Source organism: Silene latifolia, chromosome 2 (genome assembly GCF_048544455.1).
Source record: "Silene latifolia isolate original U9 population chromosome 2, ASM4854445v1, whole genome shotgun sequence".
Taxonomy (NCBI): Eukaryota; Viridiplantae; Streptophyta; class Magnoliopsida; order Caryophyllales; family Caryophyllaceae; genus Silene; species Silene latifolia.
The window spans coordinates 33775406-33784982 of NC_133527.1; the positions used below are offsets into that span (position 1 = coordinate 33775406).

At 38.8% G+C, this 9577-nt stretch overlaps 1 protein-coding gene across 1 annotated transcript; it reads right to left on the reverse strand.

Moving 5' to 3' along the window:
• Positions 1–761: 761 nt before the first annotated feature.
• Positions 762–8003, reverse strand: LOC141638943 (uncharacterized). Its single transcript, XM_074448125.1, has 6 exons — positions 7689–8003; positions 6711–7607; positions 3534–3647; positions 3267–3416; positions 2374–2771; positions 762–2100 (listed from the first exon to the last, which is right to left on the reverse strand). The coding sequence occupies exons 1-6, from the start codon at positions 8001–8003 to the stop codon at positions 762–764; spliced, it is 3213 nt and encodes a 1070-aa protein (XP_074304226.1).
• Positions 8004–9577: the final 1574 nt, after the last annotated feature.

The window sequence follows — 9577 nt, forward strand, 5'->3', positions numbered from 1 at the left end:
GGAACACTTAGTGAAAATCAGCTATATTTTTGCTTTTTTCCCCTTGTTAGAAAGTTTCAAAAGCACCATATAGATATTCTTCGGGTTTATAAGCTTTTGTGTTGAATCTCCAATGTCAAGTACTTGATGGATTTGTTTACGTCTTGTTGCTCTTTTTGCTTCCGTATCTTTTCGGAAGTCCTTGTCTCTTAAGATGGCTCCATATATGTACCTGACAAGATTATGAATGCTCATTAGAAAATATCGCATATAAATGTATGGGAAAATTAGGTCTAAAATTAGCATAGCTAAGAAAAACTATAAATCACGAAGAAAGTAAACGGTGTATTATGAAACTAAAATACCGTATTATGCATACCTATTGATACATACTTATAGAGTATTGGCATCTCTCCGTATAAAATATAAAAACTGTAAGATCAACATCTTGAATACATACCTATTAATTTACACATAGATTAAAAAGGAGGTTAGCAAAACTTGGCGAAAGTTAAACTTATTTGGTAAGAAATATTTTTGTGAATATAATTTTCTGTATTATTGACATAGGTATTACAACGTATATATATACTAAGACAACTCGAGAATATTAGGAAACCGAATAATCACAAGACACAATAAACTATACAGGAAATAATACTATACCATATTACCATATTATTTCCGTAACACCCCCTCAAGTTGGAGAATGTGGATCAACCACACCCAACTTGGATAGTAACAACTCAAACTGACGAACACCAAGAGCTTTGGTAAGCAAATCAGCCAATTGTGCAGACGTATGAATATACGTGGGACAGACAATTCCATCGCGAATAGCCATCACGTACAAAATGACAATCCACTTCAATATGTTTAGTACGAGCGTGAAACACAGGATTTCGAGCAAGAGACAACGCAGACTGGCTATCACATCGTAGAACAGCTGGACTAGAAACAGAAACACCCAGAAACTTCAACAAACCCCGTAACCATTTTATCTCACATGTCGTAGCGGCCATAGACCGATACTCTGCCTCAGCGGAAGAAAGTGACACGATGTTTTGTTTCTTCGTTTTCCAAGAAACAAGACAACCACCCAAGAAAACGAGATAAGCTGTCAACAAACGACGAGACAAAGGACAACTTTCCCAGTCCGAATCAGAATAAACAGACAAGTCTAATTGTGACTCGGAGCGATATAAACTACCTTGACCAGGCCCTTGCTTTAAATACCGAACCATAGGAAGCACGGCACGCCAATGAGAGACACGCGGCTGATGCAGAAACTGAGACAAAATGTGAACAGAATAAGACAAATCAGGACCCGTGATTGTCAGATAAATAAGACGCCCGATTATCCGACGATAACGCTCCGAATAATCCAGTAGATCGTCATCAGCCTGTGCCAACTTGTGATTTTGCTCAATTGGTACTCTTTCCGGTTTACCACTAACAATGCCAGTCTCGGAAAAAATATCGAGTGCATATTTCCGTTGACAAATAAACACACCCGAGGTATTACGCGCGACCTCGATCCCCAGAAAATACTTCAAGTCACCAAGATCCTTCATATGAAAACACGCTCCCAAATAAGATTTAACACGGCTAAGAGCCTCATAATCCGTCCCACCAAGTACCAAATCATCGACATATACCAAAATATGAACTTCAACATTCTCTTTGACATAAGAAAATAAAGAGTAATCATACATACTTTGGACAAATCCATACGCGAGAAGAGCATAAGAGAGCTTAGCAAACCAACATCGAGGAGCCTGACGCAGATCATACAATGACTTTTTGAGACGATATACCTTGCCCGGACTATCAACGGAATATCCTTGAGGTAGTTTCATGTATACCTCTTCTTCCAAGTCCCCGTGCAAGAATGCATTATGAACATCCATTTGATGCATAAACCACCTTCGAGATGCAACAATGGCCAAGAAAACACGGATTGTTACCATCTTAGCAGTTGGAGCAAATGTCTCATAATAATCAATGCCAACTTCTTGTTTATTGCCAAGAACAACCAAACGCGCTTTATAACGTTCAACAGAACCATCAGACCGCAATTTTACTTTATAGACCCATTTATTACCAATGACCTTTTTGTCACTAGGCAAATCAACCACTTCCCAGGTATTATTACGAGTTTAAGGCATCAATTTCCGCTGTCATGGCATCACGCCATTTAGCACTCTTAACCTCTTCACGAAAAGACATGGGTTCCTCATTACTATCAAGTGTGGACACAAAACAACGATGACGTAAAGAGAACTGTTCATAATTTACATAGTGTGCTAAAGGATAAGGCATACCTGACGACGAAGGAACGAATGAACTGGAGGGCGGTAGGCTATAACTCGCTTCAGGAGAGACAAGACTCACAGAAACAGAGGTGACATACTCACTTTTATCATATCGAGACCACGGAATATGAGGTCGCTTCCCACGACCATAGGCTGCCTCATCACTACTCTCACATGCAGCACCTTTACCCGGGGTCCGAACACCCTCTGACCGTCACCAGACACTCCACGGCTAGGTTCTGCATCACCCATAACATAACCCGGATTGACTTCAGGCTCACTCATCCCCTCCTCTGTCGTGACACACGGTGTATCACCCATCAATATTTCACCGTCATCATAAAGTACCTCCTCACCACCAGGTGCAGGAGACACAATGGGTGAGTCACTTTGAAACCTCAACACCCGCTCATCAAATATAACATCCCTCGAGACAAAGAATTCATGTGTCTCGACATCATACACCTCCCATCCTTTCTTCCCATAAGGATAACCAACAAATACACAATGACGACTACGAGAGGCGAACTTGTCTCCGTCACGACGAGGATGTTTAACAAAGCACAGACAACCGAAAACTCTTATATTATCGTAGAGGGGCCGTGCCAAACAACAACTCAAAAGGGGGTTTTCCATTAAGCAAAACAGAAGGGGTTCGATTAATTAGATAACCGGCCGTCAATACACACTCTCCCCAAAACCGAATGGACAAATCCGATTGAAAACGCAAGGCACGTGCTACATTCAAGATATGACGATGTTTTCTTTCAACTCGACCATTTTGTTGAGACGTACCCACACAGGTAGTTTGATGGAGGATACCATCTCGGCAAAGAATGTCTTTAAACACGTGAACTTCGTCCCGTTATCAGTACGGATTATTTTAATGTCAGTATCAATTTGTCGACGAGTCATAGCGATAAAATTCTTTAACAATTGTGATACTTCGTCTTTTGATTTAATTAAATAAACCCACACAGCACGGGAATAATCGTCTACTATGGTCAAGAAATACCGACTACCACAAGAGGCCAAAGTACGATAGTCACTCCACAAATCACAGTGAATCAACTCAAAAATTTTAACGACTTTATTATTACTGACAACAAACTTCTCTCGTGTCTGTTTAGCACGAAAACAAATATCACAAAGAGTAGAATCACTCTTATTTTTATTACTAATAAATGGCAAATAATGTATTACTCTCCTCGATGGATGACCCAACCTACGATGCCACACCTCAACTTCATTATCCGCTTTCCGAGTAGCATGAACCTTGCATGTCACTCCCTCGAGAAGATATAGCCTACCGTGTTCTTCACCCGTACCAATCGTCGTCCTCGCCTCGCGGTCCTGTATCACACACGATGAGTTAGTGAACTCAACAGTACAATTTAGATCGACACTCAATTGATATAAAGACACAAGACTACAATTAAAATCCGGAACAAATAAAACATCATTCAAAACGAGTTTGCCGCCTAGGTTTACTTTTCCTTTCTTATCCGCATTAGACGTCTTTCCATTTGGTAATGTTACCACACACGGTTCCATGCATTGAATGTAATACCCCGTATATTAATAATAATTTATAAGAATAATTTATATAATTTAATAATTAGTTAAATGACATTTCTAATAATAAATACAAGTAAGACATTAACAAAATAATAAATTAAGTGTATAAGTCGGGAATTGGGTTTAGCTAATATAATATGGGCCGTGTGCTATTGATTAGTTGGGCCGAAATCTATTAATTGGTATGAGTGTAATCGAGATTTGTATCGGGAATTAATAATAATATAATACGAAAATAATAATACATAAAAGTAATAATAATTATATCAATAATAATAATAAAGTTATGGCAATAATAAATTAGTAAATATTGTATGAGGAAATCCTAATTATGGTAATATTAATAATATATGGTAATAATAATATAAAAGTAATGGTAATTCCTATACTAATTAGAATGAGGTAAATTATGTAGTTTCCTAATTGACCTCGCATTCTCTATAATCCTACACTATAAATACCCTATTAAATCTGAGAAATAAATCACAAATTAAGAGGAGGAGCTTTTGGAGACGGAATTTAGCAAGCGGTAATTACTAGGTAACCATTTCTAATCTCGTTTTATTTTCTTATACAGCTGAATGTGAGACGATAATCTTAAGACGCTTAGAAACTGACCCAAACCTTGACGGAATCAGACCAAATTGGGGAGTGGTACGTGGGATTGAAAGGGTTGGAATGGGTGTGGTGGTGGTGTCGGGGAAGGCCTAGGGTGGCGGTGGCAGGCGGCTAAAGATGGCTGGTCAGGGAGATATTGCGAGTTAGTCGTGGGGTTTGGGATGGGTAATTAAACCCTCTAATGGTCGATACTTGACCTGGGTAAGGTGGAGTTATGATGGGGGTAGTTAGTCGACCATGGTGGTGGTGCTGACGTGGTGGCAGGAGGGTGTTGGGTTGTGGTTGTTGCTGGGTGTTGTTGCGGGTTAAAGCAGGGGATTCGACCCTGATTCGAACCACCAATTGGACCCGACTTGACCTGGGCATGGTTGGGATGGTTTATGGTGGCTAGGTCGACCCTTAGGGTGGTGTTTTGGTGGCCGGAGACGGAGGTTCGTGGTAGGGTGGCTCGTAAAGCGCGAAAAAGAGGAGGAGGGTACTGTTAGTGCTGCTGTCGGTTTTAGGAGGAGGTGGTGGTGGTATGTATGGGACGAGTGGAAGGTGGGACCACCCTTGGAGCCACTGTGGGTCAGTGGTGGAGACGGTGGTGGCCGTAGGTGGTGTAGTGTTGTATAGAGGATGGTGTCGGGTTTTCGGTATTAGTTGTGTCATGGTAGTGTTAGGGCGCGAGTTTTTGGAGTTCTTGTGGCGGTTGGGCTAGTGGTTGGAGGTCGTCGGGGATCTTGGTGGTGTAGGCTAGTGGTGTTTGATGGGGTGGTACCTCTAGGTGGCTGGTAGGTAGTATACGGTGGCTGCAAAAGGGGTGTGAGTATGTGCTATATACGGTTTTGTATACGGGGGTGTTTTGAAGGTTGTTTCACGTATTACATGGGATTGTGGGCTGTTGTGTTTTACGAGGTACATGGGTTGGTTATGGGCTCAGGTTTTATTTATTGAGTCGGGTTTATTTGGGTGTTGACTCGGGTTTGGGAAGTCGGGTTTTTAATATAATGATTTCATATTAGTTTTATAATTAATAAAATAATTAGTTGGGTGATTGTAACTCGGGTATTAATAAGTAATCGGGTCTTGATTTTAATAAACGGGTTTTTACGTAATAATAATTTAAACGGGAAATAATTAATATAATTAAAATATAATTGAATAATTTATATAATAATATAATAAATTATAATATTTTGATTAGGTGACAGTTGTGAAGAATTATAATCAGATCAGATTGCTTTATTTATTGGGTTGCTTGAGCTTCTTAATTGGAATTGCTTATCAGGTAGGGATAAATCCTACTCAACTTTTACTCGATAGTGTTTGTTGGATGGTTTGTATTAAAGTGAATTGATCGTATGTGAATTGTGTTGGTTGATATAATCGTAATTGTTGGAAGGAAGATTTATATTGCATATGGTGGTTAATAATATCGTAACTGTTGGAAGGGAGAATTATATTGTATATGTTGGTTAAATTGTGGTGGAGTATTGTTGTAGTAGTAATGATTTATTTCGCGGACATTACTTATAGTAATGTGGAGTGGTTGAACAGATTTATTTCGCGGACGATATTTATCGTGTTTACTCGGCGGGCCCAGTTAGTGCAGGCCATCTGGTGGATATTACTCAACTATATGTTGAGGCAGACATTACCTTTTGTTAATGTAATGTGTCTTTACTCACCTTCGGGTTGAGGCTACCCCGACTAGGGATTGGCGGGAAGATTAATGTAACGAGTAGAACTTGGCTTAAGTGTGCTAAGTAAAAGGGAGGAGCACGTTGTCAGGGGGTTGTGCAATGTAAAAAGGAAATTAGATTGTTATCGTATCTTTTTGTTGTTAGTATTTATTCCTACTCAACCTCGCGGTTGACTGTGTATTCGTGAACACCTTCGGTGAACCGTTTTATGGGGAGCAGATTTGACAGGTACTAAAGAATAGCTGACTCGGGAGCATTGGGATGAGAGCTCGACTTGGACCATAGTGGGAGTCTAGATCACATAGAACAATTATATCACTTTATTTATTTCCGCTGCGAGTTGTAATTATTTTATATTAAGTTTTAGTTAGTTAAATTTGTAATAAACATGTAATCGCTAAGTTTTAATTTAAAGTACTTTGGAATTGTTGTACTTTGTTATTCATTACCTCGGGAAACCGAGATGGTAACGGTTCTATTTATTTGGGAATGTCTAGCTAAAAGTTCCTGAATAAATGGGGGTGTTACATTGAACCTCACCCAACACGTGAAAATCACCCGTCATATGATGTGTGGCACCTGAGTCTAACAACCAAAGCGACTTATGTATCTTACCAGACATACGGTTAGCAGATCCCGAGGAAGCTCCTGATGAACTCGGCCCTTTAGCGTTATTCACATAAGCATCCCATTGATTTTTGGGAACACTGACATACTCTTCCTTTGTCTTTGCCGCTTCTTCACTAGCACTACCCATATTTTCACCAGCTCGACCACCTCCTCGACCGCGACCATTGTTACCACGACCTCCTCCTCGATATCCCCCTCGTCTTGGTGGATATCCTATGATATCATAGCACTTATCTCTGACATGACCCCAGCGATTGCACTTCGTACACCGTGGTCGAGTATACGAAGCATCGTTCTCTTCTTTACTTGTCACAGAAAAACGTGCCCCTGTTTCAAACCAAGGAGCCGAGTTTACATTAGCATTATGCCCTGTTCTTGCTGAAAATCCAATGGGGTCTGCCCTTCCTTCGTTTCGACTACCATTCGTGCTCCGGCTACCATCATTATGCACGCCTTCCTCTTGAATCACTGTCGCATAAGCTCGATTGAGAGTAGGCAGTGGTTCTTGTAACAAAATATTAGAGCACACCGTGGCAAAGTGCGAGCCAAGTCCCATTAGAAAATCGTGCAGCTTCCCTTCATCACGCTTTTTGTCCAATTTCTGATTAATACGACACTTACATCCACCACAGTCACAAATTGGATTACGATCGTATTTGTCAAGATCGTCCCATAAACGCTTCAATCTGCCATAATAATCAGTGACCGACTCATTCTCACCTTGTTTGCAGGATGAAATTGAATTCTTAATCCGATGCGTTTTCGGACCGTTACCTACACTGAATCTTCCTTCAATATCGTCCTACAATATCTTTGCATCCTCAACATACGTGATTTACGACCCCATCGCAGGTTCAATGACGTTGAAAATCCACACAACAACCATTGCATTGACTATATACCAATCTTCCAAATCCTCTGAATCATCAGCCGGTTTCTTAATTGACCCATTCACGAACCCGATCTTCTTTCTCGAATGGAGGGCACCATGGAGTTTGACTGACCACTCGTCATAGTTATCTCCGTTTAACATGACATGAATAATCTTGTCTCCCGGTTTGTCGCTTGTGGGAAGAAAATAAGGACTTATAGACCGACTTTCCTTATTTTCCCAAGAATCACTACTGGACTTCCTACCTTCACCACCAGACTTCTTACCAGTACCACCAGACATATCACCGTAACCGTTCCCTGGCATGTTGACGGCACAGAGAAGACTATCGAATTAAACCCTACCTTGCTCTGATTACCAAGTTAAACTTATTTGGTAAGAAAGATTTTTGTGAATATAATTTTCTGTATTATTGACATAGGTATTACAACGTATATATACTAAGGCAACTCGACAATATTAGGAAACCGAATAATCACAAGACACAATAAACTATACATAAAATAATACTATACCATATTACCATATTATTTCCGTAACAGCGAACGGTCATAGACATCACAGTAGATGTTCTTTGATAGAGCCGATACAAAGTTTTTATTTATCCAATTGTAGATGTGGATAATATCAAGACAATTAAATGCCATCAGTGCGATTTACGATCATATTCACATGCACAATATCGAGTTATCGACCACGAACAATCACACTAAAGGTGATCTCTTCGGATGATGGCTATTTTTCGACAACGTAATGAGTGTATCTGCTCGTTACAAAAGTATAAAATCAAATTATGGATGTATACAAAAAAAATAACGAAACAAATACCTTTGAAATAAGTATCATGGCATTATTGGTAAATAAAAGTTGTAATCAAAAGAAACAATAAATTGTGAGCATAATTTGATCGGACACAATTTATATAGCTGCAAGGACGGAAGAGTCATTATGATAGAACTCTTTTAATCGTATGATTGTAATAATCTTAAATAGTTTACTATATAAGATTCCACTCCTATAAAAAATTAATCTTCTTAATTTTTATAATTTAACACATTATTTATTATACAAAAGTAGTAGCCAATAAAATCGCTTCAAAAGTTCCTCTTTTAAGTATATACTGGATTTAATGCCCGTGCGATGCACGAGCCTATTTTTAGTCTCCTGTAGTGTATAATTTAGTAACTAAGAAATGTTTTCCTGATCAAAATTATATGCTACTTTGTTTGTAAGTTGTCATACCCGTATATGAGATTACTATTCTGATCAACTAATTGCAATTCTATCATATATTTTATTATTATGTTCTACCTTTAACTTAAGAATATTCATGTGCAATGCACGTGCCTAATTGTAATGTTCTATCTGTGTAAACTGTAGTAATTGAATACGAATTATCTTTTGCAGTATAATCTAAACTATATGCTGTGTGGTGTTATATTCTTGATGGGACTGATGTCCTGAGCAATAATAATAATGACTAAGGACTTGTTCTTTTGAGCTGAATTGAACTGAATTGAGCTGAATTGAATTGAATTGAGCTGAATTGAACTGAATTAAGTTGAAGTGAGCTGAATGAAGCTAAACAGAATTGAAATTAATTTGCTAAGATGAAAAGGCTAAAATAAGATGACTTGAACTGGTGAATTGAGGTGGACTGAATTGAAATAAGGTGAAGTAAGGTGAATGGAGCTGAACTGAATTGAAATCAACTTTGTTTGTATGTTGTCATACCCGTGTATGAGATTACTATTCTGATCAACTAATTGCAATTCTATCATATATTTTATTTTTATGTTTTACCTTTAACTTAAGAATATTCCCGTGCAATGCACGTGCCTAATTGTAATGTTCTATAGGTGTAAACTGTAGTAATTGAA